The sequence below is a fragment of the Passer domesticus genome, chromosome 4 (assembly GCF_036417665.1).
Source record: "Passer domesticus isolate bPasDom1 chromosome 4, bPasDom1.hap1, whole genome shotgun sequence".
Taxonomy (NCBI): Eukaryota; Metazoa; Chordata; class Aves; order Passeriformes; family Passeridae; genus Passer; species Passer domesticus.
Window position 1 is genome coordinate 28,069,409 of NC_087477.1, and position 25,580 is coordinate 28,094,988.

Sequence of the window (25,580 nt, forward strand, 5' to 3'; positions counted from 1 at the left end):
TTCACAACTTAAACACATTCCACCCCTACAGCAAACTGAAGGGACAGCAGCACTCAAAACCATCTTCCATGATTACAACTTGACTCGAATTCGCCTAGCTCTACCAAGGAGTTTTCTGCATACCAGGAAGAAGTGTCCTGTACCCTCACAGGACGTCCTGCACATGTCAAATCACATGCACCCATTTGTGAGCAGCCTCTTCAGCCCCTCAGGCACATTCCTTTCATGTGTCATTCCTTTTACTCCCACTAACTTTTCACTTAACCTTATTTTTTTTAAATCACTACTTCCCTAGAAAAACTTCCACATGTACAATCATTCAAAGAAGAGTTTATTTGCTACAACAACACATTCTTAGTGAGATCTTTCCATACAGTGGGAGTGTAACCTGGACAGCAGGAGGGAAGGAGAAATCAAGCAGACTTCACAGTTACAATACAACTCAGTTAAAATGAAACAGACTGAATCAGTCTGGGGCTATATTGCCCTTCAAAAAGCATATTAACATGGCAAATGAAAACATTCAAATGGGACCCCTCAGCTGTACTTCAGACACCACCAAATGACTAGTTACAGAGATAAGACCCCTCAAGCCTTTGATGAGGCCCATCAAGATTAGAGCGTGCCAGCCTTGGAATAAGTTGTACTCTGCCTCTGAAAAAATAAAATTTATAGATTTTTCTTGTTAACTTTAAAAATTCCAACACACATACGGAGCACTGAACATTAAAACCAGCAGGGCTGGCTGGCTAAGGTGCACAAAAACCTAGCAGCACAGCTGTGCTGTCATTGCTCTGTTAACTCTTGGTTCTCTTCAGCTAGTTATTTTTCTTGTTTTCTTGCAAAGCCAACGCAGTGACACGTTCAGAATTGAAAAGGTCACTGGCAGAGGATAACTGCTAGTCCCACTCCTTCAGTAACAACATGGACAGGAGACTGGGAGCACACTTGCTGGATTCTCTACTGGATTTCAGAACAAGTACTTGGGAGCACTGTTACTGTCTTTGGCAGGCTGGTCTAGATCAGTCTGCCACCCTAACCCCAGACTCCCTGAAAGCCTGCTGACAAAACCAAGAGGAGAGAAAGCAGAAAACTTGCTACCCTGAAATGGCCATCAATAACTTGGAGAATAATGACTCACTTTCCAGAGTGGCTGTTTCTATAGATTGCGGCCCGATTTAAAATTTGGATCTTTATTTTAACAGCACCACTGATGAAGGCCCTGTAGCCTTTTATTTCACCGAACCACAGACTAGTTCCACTTGGCAACTACACAAGACTTCAGACACTACAGTGAGGAGCACTGGACTGACAGACATACCTCGCAGACTAGACAATACTTTATAGAGTTCAGGTTCAACACTATTTCTGGAGGCCTGGCATAATCAGCTGCTGTCAAATATTAGACAAAATGCAGGGACCTCTCGCTTTCTGCAGGCATTTCCAAACCAGATATATGAAGAAACTGTCTAACAATTAGACCATACCTTTTTATTTAAAAAATAAAAAAAGCATCAGCAAATTAAACATTTTTCATGCAATTTCAGTGCTCTCTCTCTAGACAGCAATTTTTAATTTACATGGACCTGCTGGAGCAAGTCCAGAGAAAGGACAGCAAGCTGATTAGAGGGGTGGAGCACCTCTCCTACAAGGAAAGGCTGAAAGAATTGGGGCTGTTCAGGCAGGAGAAGAATAGGCCTGGGGTGACCTAATCGTGACCTTCCAGTACCCTAAGGGACCCTACAAGAAAGATGGAAAGGAACTATTTACAAAGGCATGTAGTGACAGGACAAAGGAAAATGGCTTCAAACTGAGAGTAGGTTTAGATTAGCTATTAGGAAGAAGTTCTTTACTGTGAGGGTGGTGAGGCACTGGCACAGGTTCCAGAGAAGTTGTGGATGCCCTCTCCCTGGAAGTGTTCAAGGCAGGCTGGATAGAGCTCTGAGCAATTTGGTCTTGCAAAAGGTATCCCTGACCATGGCAGGCAGGTTACATCTAGCTTTAAGGTCTCTTTTAATCCAAACAATTCTATGATTCTATGACAATTTATGGTCTTCCTTGATTTACTTAAAATTATTTAACTATTCTGAAGTTATGCTGTAATGGTTTAGGTGAAGAGAGAAGTTGCTCATCAGGAATAGTAACTTTGCAAGATGAGCTCATGTAATTTCTTTCACTTCTAAAAACAGTTTGGTCATTATTAGACAATAAAATCCTCCACAAATCTCATATTCAAGAGCTGAGCATAAGTGCAAGAGAATTGGCACACTGCCTAAAGAGTCCTTCTTTCTGTTAATAACCAACTCTCCAAAAGTCAAGCATAACTTCAAGTTAAAGTAAACTCACAGCAATCATTTCTGAAGCACTTCAAGTAGCAACAAGTCTAAGCCTTGCCCTGCAGTTCATCACCTTGTTCTCCTGGTTCTTCCTACTTTTTCTTTCAATGAAGACAGTTCATGAAATGACCTCCTCAGAAACTCATGAATGCATGTTCCAGGAGGAACTGTCAAGTGCACAAAGTGCTACATGGGGACAGAAGCTGTTCTCTCCCTTCAACACTCACCCTTGTCAAAATTGCAACATACCAAAACAAGAGGAAAAAAGACTGCAGTGACTCTGAATTAGCACTTTTGCTCTCTTCCTGCTCACCTCTATTGTTTCCTCAAACGCTGACACAGACTTACCCCAGACAGGCTTCCCAGAACCAGTCTGACCAACTGCTTCACATATGAGAAAGAAGGGGCACAGTTGCTGTTCCTTATGTGGGCACTGCAGGCATCCAGAACAGTCCGTACGGACACACGGGCGTAAATGACATCTTCACACATGCCCAGGAGTATGCTGTTGAGATGGTCTCCAAGCTTGATAGGCTAGGGACAAACAAGAACAGGGGACACAGGAGAATCAGTTTTAACCACAATTTGGGGAACACTCAGAAACAAAAGACACTCAACAACGCACATTAACTATTCACGAGACTTATTGCCTGCATTATCTGAGTGCCAGTTTGAAAGTCATCATCTAGGAGGTGAAAAAATAGTGGCTGTAGAATAGGAGAGAGGCATTCAGGATTCAACCCCTACTCTACAACGACCTGGCCTAAACAAGCTGCCTGATCTGCAAGGTCAGGACACCAAAGATTTTCTCAAACATTTAATGAATAAGTGAAAATAAAGCAAAAGGGAAAAGTTTCAGAGGAAGTTTTAATCCTTAATTTTCACCATTCTGCCGCTCACAAATATAAAATTCAAACCTCATCACAACAATTTTGTGCAAAAATCCTCTCATTTTCTGTGCTCATTTTCTGCAGTTCCTCACCTCACCAATATTTTGCAGCAGATGTGTTAGCATTCCCAAATTCCAGTGATTTCACCAAACAGTATCAACAAAAAAGGAAGGAATAAAACAACCAAGCCACTGGTTAATAAAGCAGAGCTTCATAACTACAGGACAACACCCATACAGCCTAAAAAAAAAATAAATCCAGATGTCCTTCTGCTCTCCCCATTCAGTGAATGCAGCACACTGAATATCCCTCCCCAGGGTATGCAGCAGTCAGTGATAACACTTTCTCTTCGGTGCCACAGGCACTTGGGACCTGAGCTTTCTGATCTGCAGCTCTTCCAAAGTGGGTGGTTACCCACAAAGCACAAACACTGGCAAGCTTTTTGCATCACAGAGTGCTTCAAACAATTGCAATCTTTCAATCTTCCCTGTGTGAGCACTCTTAAGGTGAACCATAAAAAAGGCATTCTGGACCACCCTGATTTGATTAATATAGGCTTTTCCCATCTATCTGTTTATCACTACTAGCTAATAATAAAAATCATGTATGTGAATAAGATATGCATCTCCTGTTCAGCCACACTCCCAGCAGAGAAGCAGCTCATTAACCAACACAGGCAGACAAATACAGAAAACTTATTAAAAGAAAAAAAGGGAAAATCTGCACATGCAAATTAACGCACAAAAGTAATGCCATACACAAGATTGTGCTTTTGTCAACTGCTAACTCCACAGGACACAGGATCCACATGTCAACGTCCCAAAGGCAAATTCCTTCCAGGCTTACCCCTCACCACATTGTCTTTGGGGAAATACTCTTTTATTAGCAGGTAGAGCATGCCTTCCCACTACATTATTGAGAAACTGTTGTCACACTCTTGACACCAAAGAAAGAAACAAAGCAAACAGGGATTAAAATTTATGCCTACATTCCTCTCAACACCTACCTTCTTTAAGTCACCCTCCTACTACTGTTAAATACTGCTAGTTTCATCTCCTACAAGACAGGAGAGCAAAGCAAGAGAAAAGCCCTAGTATCTAAGAAAACTCTAGGGATTTTGGGACAGGCACATTAGGCATTATGAACAGGTACTCATAAAAAGCCAGAGCTTCAAAGTTTTTTACCTCACTTAGCTGCATTAAGGCAGCTACTTCCAAACAAGTACAACTGAGTTCCCTACTACCACTGTGTTAAAGAAAATATTAGGAACTGAACGCCTAAAATGCTGAAGTCTTTCAAAATTTTGTTCCTTAGTCTTATATATAACATCTGCTAGTAGGAACAAACCTAAATCTGAACCACATACTGCTTCTCCCAGAGTTTCAAGTCCATCATTAAATGCTTTTCCAGAAACATTCCATCTTATTTTCACTATTCTAGATATTTACTTAAAGTTTAATTTGTGGCAGGGAAGGAGCACTGAGGAAGATAATCACATTTATCTTCAGTCAGTTCTGGCAGGACAGTCTAAGAGTTCTGCTGGGTGTGTAAAATAACCACATTGAGCAATAACACTCAGCTCTAAGCAGTCTGCAACTATGTCTGCATTGACTGACAAATCAATAGCAAGAGTCTACTCCCTGTTCCAAACAATTCATACCCTTTCTTGGCCATTGTGAAAGGTAAGTACCTATATGTGCTAAATCCAGACTCACAGAAGCTATGGCAGCATGGAGAACAAGTTTATTATGTGTAAAACAACCACGTTACTTCAATATTTATTTTTATATAAGCCAAAATGAAAACAAATTATTTTTTCCTTTGTCAGCAGCTTAAACTGCTGTCTTTCAGCCTGTGGCATTACAGGATAGACCAGCCCAGATGTATCTTCATGGAAACTAAGACAAACGTGCTATCAGCACCTTCTCCCTGCAAGACAACACCAAACTTCACAAGAAAAAGCTCCAAGTATGGGAAAGGAAACTTCTGTACTGTGCAGTGACTGGAAGAGACTGCCCAGAGAAGCTGAGAGCTCCCTCACTGAACCATCTGGATGCACTCCTGTGCCATGTGCTCTGGGATGACCCTGCTTGGGCAGGGAGGTTGGACCCACTGTGGTCCTTTCCAACCTGATTCATTCTGTAAAACTCTGGGAAAGGCATCTTACTCCTCAGTGTCTCAGTATGACACCCTGCCATGCAAACTCAAACGCAGAGTCAGTCAAACAACAGCAAGTCTGAAGTTGCAATATTAAACAAAACCAAATCTAATCTTACCTGACTTTGAGGAACTTCGTGGTCAGCTCCCCAAAAGAGTGCCATACCAAGAGAATAAATATGAACCTGCCATAAAACACAAGATATCTGTCAACTCATTGAACAAGACTGGAAATGTAAAGCAGACTTCTTGAAGGAGAGCAACTAACAACATCATTTTGCTTAGAACACATTTCTAGTATTTAGGCTCAGATCTTTCACATCCTACCTCTCCTTCACATGAGGTTCAGAGAAGCAAATCCTAGTGCTACAAATCATACAGCATCCAACCAGTGCCCCCCTCTTCTCTGCTTAGTTTTAACCTTTCATCTCACATTGAAGCCAGAAAGTCATGTAATCCATACAATCAGCCCAGTGTGGGGTAAAGACTGCATGGTTGTGTCCAAGGGTCCTTAAAACTTGTAAAGTCTGAAGCAAAGTAGACCTTAGCATGACTCAAGCAGGGGGCTATCCTATGAGATCACAAACACTGAGATCAATGGAAAAAGAAGGAATTAACAAAAAAAACCAAACCATTGAAAGCAGTACCTTAATATATAACTGATATTTGAAGGTACAAATACATTAACCATTACACATATAATTAACAATTAACATATCTTCAACATAATACACTCATCAGTACAGGGAATAAAATAATATAAATACTGCATAATTAACAGCACAAGCATATGCTGGCTCTGTAGGTGACTGTCAAAACAAAACAGGTAAGTGTAGAAAGAAAGCACAGCTTTTCTAAACTGTGTAAGTAATATACACCAGTCATGGCTCTTTATACCATATCATTAGTAGTATTTATGGTACTTTAAGCAACAAATGTATTGAATAATTCTGAAGGCAATGAACAACAATTACAAGGACAGCAATAAATTAAAGCTCACATAAGTCAGCCTCTTCACCAACTAAAAGCAAAACATCTTACTTAAATTCTAGATATATAAATTGACAAAAATCTGAACAGATTGGGACAGTAGTCAGAAAAATGCATCAAGGGTTCTAAGTCAATATCACTGCCCTATCCAATCAGAAGCATTCTTTTACAAATACTGAGAAAATTGCTCTCTATGTGGTTTATCATCCATTACCCTTTCAGCTGAAAAGTTACAAAGTTTTCCTTACATATCAAGATATACCACAGCTACACAGCAAAAGGTGAATATGCTTTCATGGCAATAATGAATGCAAAAAAAACCTTTTCAGAAAAAGCTAACAAAACACATAAAAACAATCCAGAAAAAGCCCCAACCAAACAAAAATGGAAGTTTCCCAACTCTTTCATTCCCCCAATAATGCAAGAACAACAATTAAAAAGACTATTGTAAAATTAGTTAATTCTAATTAGAGACACTGTCATAGTCCTAAGCCTGTCAGTGTTCAAGAAAAATTAGGACAACTGTCAGATACATTTCTGGGTTGCAGTCTTTAGAATCTAGAGTTGGACTTGATGATCTTTGAGGAGCCCTTTCAGTTCAGGGTATTCCATCATTCTATGATTCTGAGCTTCAACATACCCAAAGATATTTCCAAAAATGAGATGTGCAATCAGACCTCTAAACTAAAACTTTCTACTCTACTCATTGATCTGAAAACATCTTTCAAAATAAAAGCATTTATTAAAAAATTCTAATTAATGTTTGTACTATACTTAAAATATGTTCCATAATATATAAAACAACACGAAATAATTTCCCAAATCAGTCTCCATTCTAATTTGGAATGGTTTGGTTACTCTATTTCCAATAAGCTTGCAGTTACCTCAGGCATATTTTGGAGTAAAATTGACTGTGTGTCTTGGAATCAAAGAGGTATTAATTTATTGACTGTAATTTATTTTTAGTATATCTCCTTGAATACACTGTTAATTTGTATTAGCAAGTACAATCATAACTGAAAAGACAAAGGCAACCCTGTCACTGTCTGACACAAGGCCTTAAAAAAAAAAGGTGTTTTTCTGCCTTCAGCAGCTTTTAGTAGAACAATCAAAAAGGAAAACAAAGATTTCCAGTAAATTAATTCAGTGAACTACAGCCAGTTGTAACAGAAGAAAAAAAAGTTTAAACATGTCAAAAGTTACCACAGTCAGCAAAGCAAGATCTGATTCTGTGATCTAAGAAACATGAAGTCAACAAACTCCTTACAAAGAACCAGTGTACACCTGATACAGAGTTTAACAGGAATGTAAAGGGAAGCAGTCAAGAAAAGAGGGATGCACATATAAGCTATTTATCTCCCTTACCAACTTCAATTAATAAAGCCATAAAAGGACACTAGTTTTTGTACAAAGCTATGTTTCAGGGGGCTTCCTTCTTCCACATCAGCAGCTAAGTGGATCACCTTCCACCCAGCAAGGAAGGTTATGCTGACACCAGGGCAGACATTCACACAGCCCCAACCAGCAAGGATTAATCAGCCCTGCACATGTACAGAGTGCCAGCATTTGGTCATGGCCTATTGACACGCTCTGTGCTGGCATTTACAGGCCACAGAGGCCCCTCTGACTGCTTCCTTCATAAAGATGAAGAAACATCACAGCATGGCTTTTCATAATAACAGTCCTCCATTTATTTCAAAAAGACAAAAAGCAGCATATTGAATACTGGCACACAACAAAGAATGCAATCAGCTCTGACAAAGAGCACAAGCTTGTCACTTCAGAACTATTTTTTCTGCCATTTTTAAAGGCCTGTTTTGTACATTAACTTCGGAGTTGGCACTAGAGGTAACGTTACTGTCTTCAAAAGTGTTGTCCCTCTTGAAAGCAAATAAACAAGTCCAACAGTATGACTACAGGATCTGGCAGCTGCATCCTACATAACTGAACCTGAGTCTTCACTGATATCAGTGTTATTTTTACTTCTCTATTAAAATTTTCAGCCTAGGTTTGTAATTGTTTATAGTTTTTCCATAGACAAAACCGAACATATTTTATAATACCATTAATTTTGACAATATGCAGGGCAAGAAGGAAGTCTAAAGGGCTTGGGAGTAACTGTGGATTTTCAGTAGGTGTTCGGTGATACAGCCTTGAAGAAAACTGACTATATACAAAAAGCTGCTAAAACAAAATGTTCAACACAGAAACACATGTTTTAATAGTCCTTCTGCACACAACAGCAATTGATGCCAATACCACTTTCCTCTGAAGTAAGAGCTGTTTCTTCCTGGAGGAACACTGCCAAATGTCATAATTGTTCCCAGATTACAACACTGTCTGTGGCTAGCTTCTCTCTAAGGATTATTGATCCAGGGAAGCCAAGGAGATAGAAATAGCTCAACTTCCTTTTCACTCCCACTGCTAAATATCTTTGGCTAAGCCTAGGGAATGGTTTTCTGAGGAAAGCGTTATCATTCACAACAAATTTGTGTCAAGAAGACAGCTGAGAAGACAATAATTTTGACTGTACCTATCAGTGACCTGGAGGAGACCACATATACAAGCCTTACCTGTCTGAACATTTACCCTTGTGAAAGAGTTAAAATGGAGAAGTGGAAATTCTGTACAGCCATTGCCCAAGTATGTACGTGGCCAGGGCTTGTACAGACTCTTCCTCACAACTGCATGCAACTATAATCACTATTCCACTTTAACCAGAAAAAACAAAGTAGGAGGATCCCTCTCCCACCTCACAAAAGAAATTACATGAATCACAAACCATGGGGAGACAAAAAGGACAGTTTAAAGCTATTTTGTGAAGGGATCAACAAGAAAACAGCAGAGCTGTCTGCCAAGGAAGAGGCACTGTACCTTTTCAACATCTGACAGGGATGAGAGCGAGTGGTTCTGCAGAACCTCCGGTGCTGTGAACGCTCGCAGGTCTTGTTGGGACACATTTTCATCAGTAAATGACACACTGCCAGATGGGAGCAACAAGAGAGACCACGGAGAAATGATGAATCCCAGAGCAGTAGGATCAGCTGTAATTGAAAAAGGAAAGAAAAACAAAAACCACCCTGAAAATGAAGCAATGCTGTTTGATGCCCTTGCTGGGTGTTAGTTTATTATCAGCCTACATACTATTAGTGGAAGAGATTCATGCTTCCTTTTCCACCTGTGGTATTTCATAACCACAACAGCAACCTCAATTTTAATCACACTAGGGAGTAACACCTATCTTTTATGACTATTCTTCACTATTACTCATAACAGCAACTCAGGAAGAGCCTGCTAAAATACTCACAATCCCCTGAAGTTATTTCATTTATGTTACAGGTGACAAAATGTTCCCTTTCTGCAGTGCACATGTCATTAAGGCTAATTCCTACAATAGGAATAGAGTTTGCTCCTATCCTAACATAGCACTACTGCAGCAGCAATGTTTGGAAGAGAGTAGACAAAGTTAGTGAAGAAGGAAAATACTCATTAGAGGGGCTAATAGAAGGGGTCAAAACAAAAGAGTTTTGGGGCACAGAAGTCCTTTTTAGTCTAAAGTGAAAAAATATTACAAATACCTGAACATTTCAAAACAAGCACTGAAATTGCAGAACCAAAAGTAACCAAAATATGCAATTTGCCAGTTAGGTTTTTGATGTCTGATGATACTGCTGTCAAACTAACTTAAACAAAAATAAAAAAATAAAAGGCCATTTTTTAAAGTCAAAACGTTTCTTTTTACACCTCAAACATGAATTAACTCTGTTTCACTGAAGGAAGCAGGAGGTTTTACTAAATAAAACTAAAAGTTAACTTTTATTTTTTCAAAGGCAAAAAGGCAATAGCTCTGCCTTCTGCTACACAATATATCAAAGAACTGAGGAAACACACATTTGAATGAAATATCCTTTTCCCTTGACATAGTAAGCAAATCCAGCAGAATAATAATTTCCTCCATTACCACCACCACTAACATTTTCCATTCTCCAGCTCAGGATATTCCTACAGTGCTGGCTCCTACACTGATGAACTATCTTGTAATCTAGAATATTTCTAATCTCCCAGGAAATGTATTAAATTACTGCTTGCAGGTATCAGGTGTAAAAGGATCTCCCAAGTAAGTCCTTCAATTTTCTAACCCCACTTCCTCTGAAACAAACAGAACAAGTGATGGTTGTTGTTATGACAGCAAGTTCAGGTGTTAAAAAAAAAGAAACATAAAGATGGACAGGCCATTCCCATTATATGTAAAAAGAAAATATCACATTATATAGCAAAGCTTCCAAAAACATTTTCAGGAAGATTACCTTAGTTGGCCTTTAACTTTCAAAAATTATCCTGTGGGTAATTACTGGATTCTGCATCACTATGTGTGTATTCACCACTGATATAAAAACCCTAAACAACCAATATCTTATAATATTTTAAGATTTCACCTTATGAGTCCCAACTCAGGAACCTTAAGAAATATAGAGGCTTTAATCTTAATTTAACATTTCATATAACAAATACTTGAAATACATAAAAACTCTTCATATTCTGAAACATACTAAGACAAAAAACTGATTTCATTTTAAGAATTAAACCCCCCCAAATTAGTCTGAAGTCTTCCCAATATTAATTTTAAAAAACTTTGGAGCATTTGTCCCCTATAGAGTCTAAATTTATTGATCCACCCCCACTCAAGAATCTTCATGACCTGAAGTAATGTGAAATTAATGTGATAAATAGGAAGTTGAGAAAAAGGACTGATTTTTCCAGGCTCACTTTACTGATATTTTCTCACCTTCCTCCTTCAGTAGCTTATAACTAATGTAGCAGATCATACTGCCTATATCACAACTCTAGGGAATCTCATCTAGTGTTATGAAGGATGAGGATGAAACAATTAATTCTCCAGTTTCTTCCTTAAGGCATGCATCATAAACCAAAATAACTATCTCAAAGCTCCAACCAAGTAGATATACCTAAGGAAATACTTTTTAGTAACACTAATGTGTTTGTACCATGGATAAAAAAGTAGCAAAGATGGAATGCATCAAACACCCAGCAACTACTGGAAAAAAAATAAACTATTTTCCAGTGACAGTATTCATGTCATCTTCTGTTTAGGCTTTCAGAATAATTTACAAGAGCAGTAAGGGTAACATACTCCTGAAAATACTGAGGAAATGACAAAAAAACAAAAAAAAACCAAAAACCAAACAGGTTTCAAGTCCCTTTTTTAAAGGGGCTGGAATTCAGGATATGGCTCCTGGTCAATTTTTTATCCATTGGGCTTTCAACTGTGCTAGAGCTGCCAGCCTTCTGAGTTAACTCTAGAGCTATGCAACTCGGTAACAAAACACTTGTGAGAGCACAGCATTTCAAGCAGTGCCAAGGCAGAGATAAATAGTGTGGTCTTACTTAAAGTGAGAGAGAGAACTGGCTTTAAACACAATAAAAACAGAAATAATCCTCAGCTACAGAGCATCTGCCAAACAAATGAGAGGGGAAAAATATCCTTTATGTGCTTTAACAGCATACAAATAGCTTAAGATAAAAAGAACCACCACATTCTAAGAAACATGAAGACAAATATTTGAAATGGATCTATTTTACATTATTGATGGCAGGTAATTTTGAATTCCCAAGCTACAGTCAAGTCAGTCCTTCAGAATCTTTTTCCCCCACTTATCTCTTAAGCCACAGCCATTAGAGCACACAGACACACACATCTCTCAAAAGCACAGAACAACCCAAAAATATACACAAGGTTTTCAATACACATCTTTGTTTTCCTCCATAGCCCTCACTGAGACAAGTAATCTGAAAATTTGTATGCTCGGGCCAGGCTGGAGGCACTGACTCCCCTGCAGCCTGGCCAGGACCCCTGCAGGATGATGCCAGCCCACGGGACCACTTCTGCTGGAAACGTTCTCGTCCCTGACCTGGCACAGCGTGTCCCTGCACGCCTGCTGTGCAGGGCAGGCAGCACTGCAGCGTCTCTGCTCCCTCTCCCTTCAGCACAAAGGCATAGGAGAGCTCTCATGGGATACTGAACCCCTTGGAAAACTGAGATGTACTCTTTCCTTTGGGTACTGGAGCAAGAAACAGGGTGAACAATTCGTTTCTGAGCTGCCCCACCATCAAACACCACACTTCACTTCACTGTCGTGCTGACCACATCCAGCAGAGCTCTGCCAAGAGTGCAGAGTCACCGAGTCTCTTTGGTGTGAGTAGGGTGGGTGGAGGTGGAGGAAGGGATGAGGAATAGAAACTAAGAACTTTTTAAAACCCCAATAAAATTACAAAAGCCCAATCTCTCTCCTTCTCAGCAACCAAAAGATCAAATGTCACCAGATGATGAGAAAAGAAAAATCATTCCCCAACAGTTACTGGCAAAGGGAAAAAGCAATCATTTATCACCTGCCAACAAGGACGAGCTAGGAAATGAGGATTTGGGTTTTTACCCCTACCTATTGCATTTTTCTTCTTGTCAACCAAACCAATCCATTTCCTGCTCCATCCCAACTAGGTCTGTGATCACTTTGGACTCATCACTAGTCCCCATCAACACATTTCACACTTGGCCTTCCTTCCTTTCATTACACTTACTCAAACAAAGCAACTACAGTAGTTTGACTGTCAACAAGATTTACAGGTCCCTGAAAACCATAATCTTCCTCCTTTACATCCACTTGCAGATGATATAACTTTTCTTTACATAAATAATCTCCCATATGCAAATTTGCAAGACATTCAACTTGCAAAGACTTCCTTTCTTTGCTCAACCTGTCTTTTTAATATCAGGCTCACTTTCCCCCTTCACTTCCCCCTTCTTTTAGATACATGTCTCGAAACTTAAGGTCCAATTATTTTCAGAATCCTCAACGCACACTTTAGAACAGGAGTGGCCTAAGTGACATATGAAGGCTTTCCCAGTTTCCAGTTTAGATAAATCTTTTCCAGTTAAACCTAGCAAATTAGAGGGACGCCTGTTTTATAATTCTCAGCAGCAGCGAGCACAGCATTCTCCTTATGCTTATACACTCACATTTGAGATTACTTCAAAGACTTGTTTCTTTGACCTCATGGAGTTCTGAGTGCAAGACACAGCACGTCTGAAACAGCTGATACACCCTTTCAACAACAAAATAGTTATTGCAGATAATTAAACAGATGTAAGAGAAGGGCAGGTCTGGTATCGGCCTTTTCAAATCTCCAGATTAATCTCAACACCACCAGTACAACTGATGTCAGATCTGCAACTGAGTCCCAGATTGCTTTTCTCCTTCATTTAACAGTTTATAATGTGCTGACAACACAGCTAACAGAGCTGGTCTTCTAAACTGGTGATTAGCAATTGGGCACTTCAATCTAAGCTTTAATTTTTTATAATGATAGAAATGAATGTGTGAAGTATTTTTAAGGAGTTCGACATCTGTTAGAACTGTAAATACAAAGAGGGATAAAAATATGCACATTTCTGTATCTGTTGCTGAATAAGGTGTGATGTGATACACGGTTAACCATGAAGACAATGGATCTTCATCCTGTGCTTCTCTTATTCAATGCTGTGATGGATAAGAAGACAGACTCACTAAAAGACATGCACAACTTCTATATATCGAGGAGTCCTCTAATCTGTAACAGAAGCTTGTTCTGGGCATTTTTTCAAATTTCCAGAAACTAGCTTAAGTAAGAAATTAATTAAAGAACAGGTTCTCAGTTGACTGAGTGATAGCAAGATTCCCAACTTGAAACTACCAAAACTCTACCAGGATCACATACATAAATAATTACTTGGGCTGGTAATTCATTTAAATGTCTCTGGTTCCTGGGCTGGTGTGTGGAGGCTGCCAACAGATGGCAATTTAAGAGTTGGCTATTTCCACAGCCTTTTTTATCCCCCTCATTTCAAAACAGCTGGTGCACAGACCATTGAACAATATGCCTAATTTAATTTATTCTGAAGAAAAAATTTGCAAAACACTCAGCAAAGCTTATATTTTGTTACAGAACAGCATGTTCAGGGACTCCAGGACTCTGTACAGGGAGGAAGAGCACTTTTGAGAGCTGGTCAAAGCTGAACATGCTGTCATTTTGCAGCAGCTAAAAGCTTACCCTATCTCCCTTGGCCCAGGAGTGATCAGTAAGCTCTGAAGAATTTTGGAAACTCACCCTCTGCCATAAAATAGTTCTTCCACACCAAATGCATGGAAGAAATGGGCCTGAAATTTGACCAAGGAAAACAAGATTTCTTTAGAACCCCCTGTTTGCTACAAGTCCTCCACAAATAAAGAGCAAAATTGAGTCAGACAAGCCTAGAGGAACCTCCACATTTTCTATTCCTGCACGTCAACACCACCTTCATAAGCCAGCACAGAAACTGATATTCAAGATGACAGAAAAAGTTTCTAGATTGCTTCCTGAGTGAAGACAACCTTCATTAAACACTGTCTGGTTATCCAACTCTTGCTGGGAGGAATTAGATTGCCTTTATCAACCTTTGCTACCCAGAAAAGCTCTTTCATTTGAGTGTCTCTTGAAGTGCATTTTACCAAAGGCTATATCCCAGGTTAATTAACAGCATGCAACTGAAAATGGTTTGCTGAACTAGCAGAAAAACAACTCAATGAAACAGCTTCATCTCCAAAAAAGAGACAGATTCTTCTGGCACTGATTTTATCTGAATTTGTGTTTTGGTCTTCATGGATAGGAAGTAAGATCAGAAGCTTCTGCCACCTAGCCAGTCTTGGCTGGCAAACATTCCCCTGCCTTAAAAACACATATCAGAAGTCCTGGGGCAGATTTCAGTTTTGTGCTCTCATCTTTCAGTACTTGTTCTTCTGAAGGAGAGGCGACTGTGTTCTCATTGTTGATGCTTGCATGCAGTCTTCATAGACAGTATGGTAACTTTTCTGCACTACTCTCAGGACAAGAAAGGGTGAGCTCTTATTTTCAGTAGAGACTCCCTTCTAGAAAAAAATTTAGACCTAGGATAAAGTTTTAAGTGGAAAATTAGTAGTGAAACCACTACTATGTGCTCATACAACTGTGATCTTACAGGTGGATTAGAAGATGGAGCTCCATGTGTCAATTCCTGCAAAGTTTACAAGAGTAAACCTTTAATCATCCAAGATCCCTCTTAAGTCAAGGTCTTAACAATCTGCTCTCTTAAAACAAATAATTCTTCTGACTGTGTCTCAGAGACAACAAAGAGTGAAAGAGAGGAAAGCAGATGTCAGCTTTCCTTTTCTTGCAATATGAGAAGCAGCAGGACAGGTCAGTTGCTCAAACTGCAACAACAAACTCAGCATTCTTCATAGGGAAAGCTTTTTACTACACATAGGCTGTGAGAACACTGTAAAGGGAAGAAGGTAAATTTGAATGGGATGTCAAAACTACCTATAATTCACCTGGCAAAAAATATGTTGGAGAAGTTGATAAAATTCATATTTGTAAAGCTAAGTCAAGTGTGATCAGAGATCATACACCATATAGCAGTTTCTGCCCACATCTGCCTTCTCTGGAGCCTGCCAATTATCAAACAGAGATCACTCTCAGAGACTGTGCAACACATAAGACAGAGCCAGTGTCTGACTCAACAGATTGTCTAAACCAAATCTTGAAAAAAATAGCTCAAAACAACCTAAATGTTGAATCTTGATAAAATTCTAAATCAAATGCTTGCAAAAAATACAAAATATTATGCCCTAAATAACAAAGATGTGTCCCTTGCATAGTAATGTTGCAAAACAATGACTATTTTCAAAGTGTGAGCCTTTGATTTTTCATTAATAAAACTGAATAAGCTTACATATGCATGCTTAGATATGAAGAGATGACACCCCATAAAGGTGCTGAAATACTAGGATGCATCATATCACTTTATGTATATATATATATATATATATACTTTATCTGAGAACAAGTTCAAGATGCTACTGAAGTTCAGTATCTGGGTTAATTTATTGCTATTAAAAAGCAAGAAAGGTAGGGAAGGGCCTAAAGGACTTGCAGATTTTAAAGAAAAGAAAGGGAAACATAAGGAAGGGGAGAAGCTCCATATTCAGACCTAGTGCTAAAATGTGTATTATTAGCAGTATTGCAGATGCTGAGCTTGGAGCCTACTGAGGTGGGAGGGAGAAGAAATACTTCTACTCCTTTGAAGTAGAAGTCAACAACACATTCCTTCAGTAGCTGTGTAGGTGCTGCCACTTGCATTTTGGGGAATCATACTTAGTCCTCAGGTGAAGTTTTCTGTTTTTCACCTTTGAGACAAAATCTCTTCAGAGCACACTGGCCATGACTGCACAGTACTGTACCCATTTCCATGTGCCCTTCAGTTCCAAAGTGTTCCAGCTGTCTCAGACTTATTTATCACTTTTTTCCTATGTTTCCATCCCACTCCAATGGGTCTATAATAATTGAAGTTACCACCACAAGAACTGGGATGTGCCACAGGTTCTGGCAGAACACGAAGTGAAGGCTGAAAGCAACCTTTGGGCTGCGGTGCAGAGAGGCACTTACTTAAGAGACAACCTAGGAGCAAGGTATTTTTTGGGTTTAGAGCCTGGGAAGGACAAGGCAGTTTACTTATTAAGATAACTAAGATGTTTCGAATTCTGTATTTATCAGTCTTAAAAAATGCTTACCTTTTCTGAATAGTTCTTGAAGGCTCTCTGCACTTTGATTCAAAATAGCCCATATTTCCTCTTCTTGCAATGGTCCCCCCCGAACCTCCAGAGCCTCTGCTAGTGACACATGCATGTTACCTGGGAAATAAACAGACTGATGTAAGACTAAATAGCATCTTTTCTTCTCCATGCATGCAGTATTCAAGTAGTAATAACTCATGTTCAACCCTCAGTCACAAAAATTCTCCAGCATTAGCAGAACCCATCAAATATCAATAATACAAAATGCTCCCTATGGTAATAAAGAATTCTGAGCACCTACTGCAAAAAAACTCATGTTAAGAATATAATGATCCTTATTAATATTGTAGGCTCTACATCCATAAATTCAACAAGCTGGCATTAATTCACATGCTGTGGGCAAGAGCTTGCTCTGTTAATAAAGATAACAGATGGATCAGTAGTTACAGGTTTATTAAAATAAATCAACTATTGACACAATTTTGACAGGTTTAAGTCAGTGAAGCTGTTGTTAGAAAAGGAAGCTCTTCCTCCTTTCATAGAGTTGTTGATAGTATCTCATGGCCATATTATGAGAAGCACTGCCAGCAAATATGGTATTTGGTATTTGCACACAAGCAAATGTATCTGCACACAAGCAAAATAGCTATGGAACTGATAGATAGCTATGGAACAACTTCTCCTTGCAGTTAAAACCCAAAACAAAACTGTTAGCAGCACTCTACATATTACATCCCCAGAAAACAAATAAAGATTTCTTTCCCCAGATAAATGAAATTAGGCTCCACTATTTTTGAAAGAGCTAAACCACCACACTACAATATAATATTCTGTTGTCCAAAGCCATCTGAAAACTGAAGACTGCATCCCTAATTCTGGCAAAGCAAAGCTTCATCTGTTTCATAAGCTCAGGAGCAAATAAACTATGTGTCTGCTTAATTACTCCAGCTTTCTATGGAATGTTCTCTGATTGAGCACTCATGCCAATTTCTATTTCTGATTAGGATGCAGCTGCAGTGGCTTCTCTCTGTGCTTCCCTCCAAAGCCCAGAGAATAAAATCTTGATGCAGTGAGCTGTAGTAAGAGCCTAAGGTGTATTGTCACTCATCACTGGTAAGTTTGTAATTTGTCTCAAAGGCTCTGAAGTTGTTGCTGAAAATGGAAAATACAGTTCCAGAAGCAATGCTTATGGTCTGGAGACCAGTAACTGGTACCAACAGTTTCAGATGACCCAATGGTATAGCTGGAAGCTCCTGTAAATCACCCACCCAGAGCCTCCCCATCACACCATACATCCTGGCCCAGGTGTAGGATACTAACCTAACAAATTTAAAGAGGAACAGGCTTACAGGCTATATTTAGTTTCCCAACTGTCTAGGCAGGTTTATGTCTTCCATGTGTTTTTAACTACAGATAACCAACCTAAACACACATAAAGGCAACATAAAAGGCTGAATATCCTGCAGTTTCTCACTGAAAACATGGGGTTTGACAATACTTGCTAAAATACGAGCCTTTTCACCCAGAATTCCATACTACTACTGAAAAATTACATATTGCTGGCTGCTTTTCAGCACAGCTTATTTTTCCTTATTTCACAACTTGCCAGTTTGCAGCATTCAATTACTGTGCATATTTACTAAGCCAGACATATTTTCAACAATTAATGTTCAAAAGTCATCATCAAGAGACAACAGAAGGGAAAGCAGGCTCAGATACATTTAAAAGAAAGATGAAACCTGAATTGCCAAAGAGAAAAATAAATAAACCATGAAAAAAGGCAAGACAGGGACCAATGCAGACTTGCAACAAATGGAAGGAAAACCAGAGAAAATTGTGCTTCCAGTCAGCATGAGATTCACATACACCAAGCGTGAGTGTCTGGTCTCACTGTTCCAGGAAATTCTGTGATTTCATGCCACTGTGTCAAATTTCAGTAGGTACATCCAGAATGAAGCTATCTGGATTAAAAGACCTCATCGTCTCCTAGGGACTAAAAATACATGAACTCCAAATAAAAACTTTCTGTGATAAATATTCTAAAGGAGAATGCCAAGCCTAAGAACAACAATACCCTCTCCCCCACACCAAATCCTTCTCTGCCACTCCCCTTCTCGCCATTCTGCAAAATGCTGCATCCTTTCAGCTGTGATTAAACAGTGTGGACTGTTCTGTAGCAGATATAAGCCAATTCCCTATTTAACAACACAACAGAGACCATAAGCATGTCTGCTCAGACTCCCAAACACATTACATCAACAGTAAAAGAATCCTACAGCAAACAATTTCTTGATCACAGTACGAAACAATATGAATATACACACCCAGCCACCCCTCTGCTGTAGCAGTGCAAGCGACAAGATCTGCTTGCATTTTACAGATAGCAGGAGCTTGACAATAAAAATCACACAACCCGACAAAACCAAACTATGATTTTGAAAGCCCAAGCAAAATCTATCACAAAACCAGTCATTACAAGCACAGCCACATGCAAAATGCCACGAGCTGGGATTTGAGTGGGACTCTCATTGAAGCAGATCTGTTTCACTAACTTTTTGGGTAACTTTCTCTGTGACTTTTCTTCCTCAAAGTTGTCTTTAAGCTGCAGTGCTTTTCTGGCTCAGCAATGGGCAGAGCAACATGCTGGTTATGAGGATTAAAAAACCTCCCACAAAATGGTTCTCTAGCACCAAGGAACTGACTGAGGGAAGCTGGGGAGAAGCTGTTGGCAGGAAAATGCAAGGCCAGGTTTCGCCACCTGTCCAGCCCACCTGTCCTCAGCCAGGCACCGATCTGGAACTGACATTGGAAGTGCCTGGCTCAATACATATTTCTCCCCCCCATTTTTTCTGTCTTGGATGTTTTTCACAAGAAGGTATTTGTAGGAATGCTGACGTTTGCAATGCATAACTCCTCCAAATTCCCTGTCTCCTCAGATTCTGAGAACCCTCAATAGGTGTGTGGTCCTTTGTGAATACAGAAACCTCAAATGCTCAATTCATACAAAAGCTTTTGGTTCTATGCAATACCCAAACATTATGATAAATTGCAATATAAGGACTATATGGACTAATTTTTCTAAGAGAAAAACAAAGTTTTTGTGGAATACCATATCAAAACGATGCTCCTGGCAGTCTGTGCTTTTCAGTGTTCCAGGCTGACCAGCAAAGAAATCTAGATGTAAAGTTCTCTATGGACTCATAGTTCATGTCAAGCCATTTTTTTGCTACAAGTCCTTTCCCCATCTCCTCCTTATCCAAGAAAAGCAAGATCTGGAATCCTGTGCCCTTGTAATAAGGATGGACAGACTAAAGAACATTGGAAGGTGCACCTTCCAAGGACAAGTTTACTTCCCCTTTCCTTGGGACAGAATTATGATGGCATCTTAATACAAGACAAGAGGGAGATGGAATCAGTGTAGGCAAGGGTTAGGTGGTATGAACTCCACAGGAACTGCTAGGGCATGGAGTACTCACACACCCAAAACTCACATGAGATCACAGCCACAGGACATCCTAAGGAGAGTCATACAGCAGAGAACACAACACAGTGTAGGAAGGCAGTGGACAAATTAGAACACTGGAGGTGCACAGACATGAACCTGACAGACTGCTTGTTCCGGGGCAGAATTTACTCCCAGACCACACAGGAATACTATTTCCACAGGAAGGGAGTTGCATTGTATGGAGGCAACTTTTATGCTCCAGGACAAGAGAGTAAATTCAGGTGTAAATCATTTGTATTAACAAGCTCTGGGCGCAAATTTCTTGGCACCATTCAGCCCTAAGCCATGCAGGCGGCACAGTCACGGGGAAAATGTTGCCTAAGACAGAAGCCTCTCCCATATTTCAGACACTTTTTGAAAAGAGCCTGTCTACCTCATGAGCACCAGCTGCCAGCTCCTCCCTCTAGACAGACAGCTCACACACTCCCTGGTGAGTGGGATGGGGCTCTGGCTCTTGCCTGAAAACAAGCTCAGTGACCTCCTGGCTTTAAAAATTCTCATTTCAAAGTCCCAGCAACCCATGTTAAAAGCACACCACCTATGGAACATCCAGACAGTGCCAACCCCACCAGCAGACTTCCACTTGCTCTGTCCCAAGGAGGACAGAAAGCACAACAGGAGCAGCCCTTCACACTGAGTAATTCTGTCAAAATGACTGTTTGCAAGCTATATACTTTTATCCCTACCACTTACAAAGTCTTCACTTTTTAACTGCTTATGTACACAGAAGTTAAGTGCTTAGAATTCTCATTTCACCCAACCACCACCATTTCTTCTCACATGTTTTCAATTTTAAATTTGAAATCGAAGGGCTCCAACAGCAAAGAAGATTTTGGAAAATTTTAAAGGACTGTTCTTTCCAAATTTTATTGAACTGTCGCCAGCCAAAATATTAGGAAGCTTTTGCCATAACAGTGATTATTAAAGTCTGTAATACAGTAATTTTTGTCAAAAAGTTTCTAGAAACACATTAAAAGTCAAAAGGCTAAATTGCTTCAACTTAACTGATGCCTGACACTTGGTGTTTTGGTTTTACTAACATATCCCTTGCTTTTTTTCCTTATCTCATGCATCAACATTTTCCCCCAATGTTGTAATAACTTCAGAACAAAAACTTAGTCAAAAGCTGTACTTTAACATCAGCTAACTGAAATGCCTGCACTACCTCACACTTGATATTTCATAGGAATATGATGCCAAGAAACATGAAAAGCAACTGCTCTGGCATACACTCTGCAGGTGTTTTTAAATGTGCAAGAAACAGTGAAAAAATCTAGAATACCAAACAGTGTTAGAATTTCTTAATGATCACATAAAATACTCTGATATTAATTTTTATCCTTTGACAAAATTCACAACAAAGAGGAGAGAGCAAGAAGGCTCTATATACATACAAAATACTTTCAGTGGAAAAAAACCCCTTCTTATCTGTCCCATGTAAAACACTGTTAGCTGACCTTAACTGTCCTGAATATGAGCAATATTGCCCCCTTGCTCCACAGGGACACTCAGGCAAAAGGTGGCAGGTTCTGAAGAGACTTTTCTCTTAGCAGATAAGCCAAGAGCTCCTTCTTGGAGGGGGCTTCTTCCTCTGGAGATATAAATGCCTGGTTGCAGAAGTACATTTAACAAGACAATTCCATCCAAGAGAACCTCTTAAAATCCACCTTTTTCATGCCATGATTAGCTGCCTGAAAATAAAACACTGACACTTTCATTCAGCACTCACTGAACACAAAATGCTTTCTAAAAGCACTCAACAGGCACAAGTCTCAGTGACACTGAACTGGGGCTAGACCTGGACAGTTTCCAAAGTCTGGTCTCTCCCATTTCAGAACCTGAGCACCTTAAGCTGTTACCATGCCCTGTAATTTCAGAATCCTGGAATCTATCCTATTTATTTACATTGGCCCACATCTTACAACCCCAAACAAGATCTGGACTACATATACCAATTAGTTTATCCCCAATAATAATGCTGCTGAAACCGGGCTGAAGTGCAGAACCCTGGAGCCAAGACAGAAAGCTTGCACTTCAGTAGCCTTTGAAACCTTATTTTCAAATCCACATATAAAATGTGGTTTTCCTATAGCTGCAGGTCCAATTTGCATAGACTATCCAGAAAATAAGGCATTATTTGCAAATAGTCAAGTCAAGCATGCAATCAAGTCAAACACACAAGCTAATCAAGTCAACTGTGCTTAAAGAGATTTTTTTCTATTAGAGTCCTGCTCTTGAGTTAATTACTGCACATTATTCTCAATTATTGTCTTGAAGGATAAGGAAACAAACCCTTGTGTCACATCCACTTTTTTAATTTCTCCTACAGATACAAAAAGGGGGGGGCGACACAGCCTCACAAGATCCAGCTACCATTTCTCCCCTCTTTTTTAAAGTATTTAAAGAGCTGCCAGAAATGAGGTGAACCAAAGTTTTTGGGAAAAAATCCCACAGTCCCATGGTGCTTTTCATTCAACCTGAGACCATATAATAATACTACCTTAGCACTATTCCTTCTCTTTCATCTCAGAGAGACCAGCAGAGATTGTATTACCACCTAAGTGTTTCTCCCCTCTTCCTGTTATGGAATAGATTAGCTTCTTCCACTCACATATTTTCTTTCCATGTTCTCCTCTTTCTCCCCCACAGCAGACAGGATGAAATGTCAGCAAAACAAAATTCCCATGCTCCTGGGCAAATCCTCAGCCTATACCAAGTTTCTCTGAAACTGCATTTCCTCTTCAAACTGATAGCTTGCTGCTTGAGCTCAGACCTCCTAAGTAAGGAAGGGAAACTAGCTCCAATTTGTGAGAAAACACAATATGGAAACACTCCCAGAAATATAAATCTTGGCCTTTTATCTGAGCATACACAGATTAACAGATGAGATGCTAGCATTTCTCCTCCCAAAGCCTTAAATCAGTATTATATTCCCAGATCTGGAAGACAGAAGAATGTGACATACTGAAAATCTTGGCTTGCACCTCCAGAACAAGCAGTGTTTATTTTACTCAAAAACTGCTTTATTTCTTTCCTGGAAGGTGGAAAGAAATCAGGTTTTGGCATTAGCCTGAACACACAATGGAAGACAAGCTAGGGTTAGTGTTGACTCCCTCCTTGGCTCTTCTGTCTCCATCACCAGAACCAGATAAACTTGTTTATCTGAAGCTTCATGTTAGGCAAACTAGTAAAGCCAGTCCAAATTGCATATAATGATCATGAAAGTCATGTTTTCTAGGCAACTACAGAATGCTTTTTCATACATGAGGGTAGCTGATGTTTCACATTTGATATTAAAATTTTATTCAGAAGAGCATATAATTATCACTACAAAGTAAGCTTAATCCACATAAATCGCAGCATGATTCTTGTATCCCTCTCTTTGTTTAATTGTCAGTGTAAGATACTTGGGCAACTCCCTCATTTTGCTGTTGATTTGCTCCACCTCAGAGAGGGCACGTCTCCTTGATGCATTTCTCATACTTGCAACTTTCATTTTAATTGCTAAGTAGCAGCAGAAGACCTGTGACTAAGGCAAGCTTTAGGAAAAAAAAAAATTCAGGACTACAAAGCAGCTTGACTATAGTGACACTTTTTAAACACCCTCATTCACACATAACAAATTAAACCCTTCTGATGACCTGAAATAACCAGAAGCAAAAAGGCATCTTGCTACAGGATGGAGTGGTGATGTGCTGTCTATCAGACAAAAGGCACTAAGAATGGCACCTCCAGCTTTAGTCCAGCAGTTATTCCATTGTTGCATTGGAGAGCCACGCATTCCTCACATACTGTGAAAAGGTCATGACTGAAGTCTGTCCTTACTCACTCAGCTCTCAGCACAGCTGAAGAGGGAATGAAAGCTTTTGTCAGGGGAGCAGAAATAGTAGTAGGCACCTGATTTAAATGTCATGGAGCTACTGGAAAGCATTATTCTAAGTCTCTAAGTACTGCTTCCCACCATCTGTGACTTTCTAAAGCTGTCTACAAATGAAACACGGGCCCTGGTGAGCAAGTGAAGGAAGCAGTGGTGATGATTACTTAGTACAGTAACTGCTTTTTCAGTCAGTACATTATTTTATAACTATATTATAGTATTATTCATAATCAGTTCCCAATGTTTGAGAAGAGTAATGCTCAAATATTTAACACCAAGATATAAATTGCTACAGACAAGAAATTCAGAGACTCTACCAATATGTTTCACTAATGGATCTACTTACTTTAGAGTAGATTTTTAAAAGCTTAGCTTAAGGCGTCTCCATGATAATGAAGTGATAACTTTTACTACATCAGTCAAATTCTCTAGTTCCAAAGGGCTCAGATTCTGTCAGAATCCTTTCAGTCTCAGTAACAGAGAATGATATCTTCCTTTAAACATGCCTCTTCTTGGGAAGGCAGCCCCCTTGCAGTAATGTAATAATCAGTGTCACGAAGGCAGCACAACTGGATCAGCAAAAAATTAAGCCAAGTGACTAAGAGTTCTCTGTTTTCTTGCATGTGGCACTTGAAAGCCCTTCAGATAGGTACAAAAATAATAAGTTAATGTGCTACAATACTGGGGGGGGAAAGGGAAGCATTAGCACCCACCAACCTTAGTCATAAAGTGTTAAGTTTGCAGTATATTTGTAAATAACATAGAAGTCAACATACTCTTAAGAAGTGTAAAGACTGACCCTACCATAGGTTATTTCAAAGCCTGACTTTAATTCTATATATTCACATCCAATCCTTCCACAAATGGCTTTTTAGGCTGTTGAGTAAACTGCATGGTTCACGTGGGTTTTGAGATTTCTTCCTTTCATGGGAGGAAGGTGGATCTGAGCAAAACAATCTTTGTCAGCCTCACATATTTGACTATCAGACATTTTGGAAAAAGAAATTAGCATCAAAGATGGCACTATGGCATACCAAAGCAGTTTTTCCATAGTTAAAAATGACCTCATGTATGGTACTAGTAAAGAATGCAATGGATTCAGAAATAAGGTTTGTGTTCTTCATTTGAAAGCAGCATCCTTACACACTCACAAGAAGAAAGAGAGCTGCTGACCAGTGTACT

The 25,580-nt window shown here is 39.5% G+C and overlaps 1 protein-coding gene across 4 annotated transcripts in view; it reads right to left on the reverse strand.

The window, feature by feature from the left end:
* PTPN13 (protein tyrosine phosphatase non-receptor type 13) overlaps positions 1-25,580 on the reverse strand; it is a 113,178-nt gene that overhangs the window by 70,025 nt on the left and 17,573 nt on the right. For all 4 annotated transcript variants that reach the window (XM_064416777.1, XM_064416776.1, XM_064416778.1 and 1 more), the window contains exons 2-5: positions 17,014-17,133; positions 9,248-9,417; positions 5,503-5,568; positions 2,685-2,870 (exon numbers count right to left, since the gene is read on the reverse strand). In XM_064416777.1, the coding sequence (XP_064272847.1) occupies positions 2,685-2,870; positions 5,503-5,568; positions 9,248-9,417; positions 17,014-17,133 (542 nt within the window). The remainder of the gene's footprint in view (positions 1-2,684; positions 2,871-5,502; positions 5,569-9,247; positions 9,418-17,013; positions 17,134-25,580) is intronic.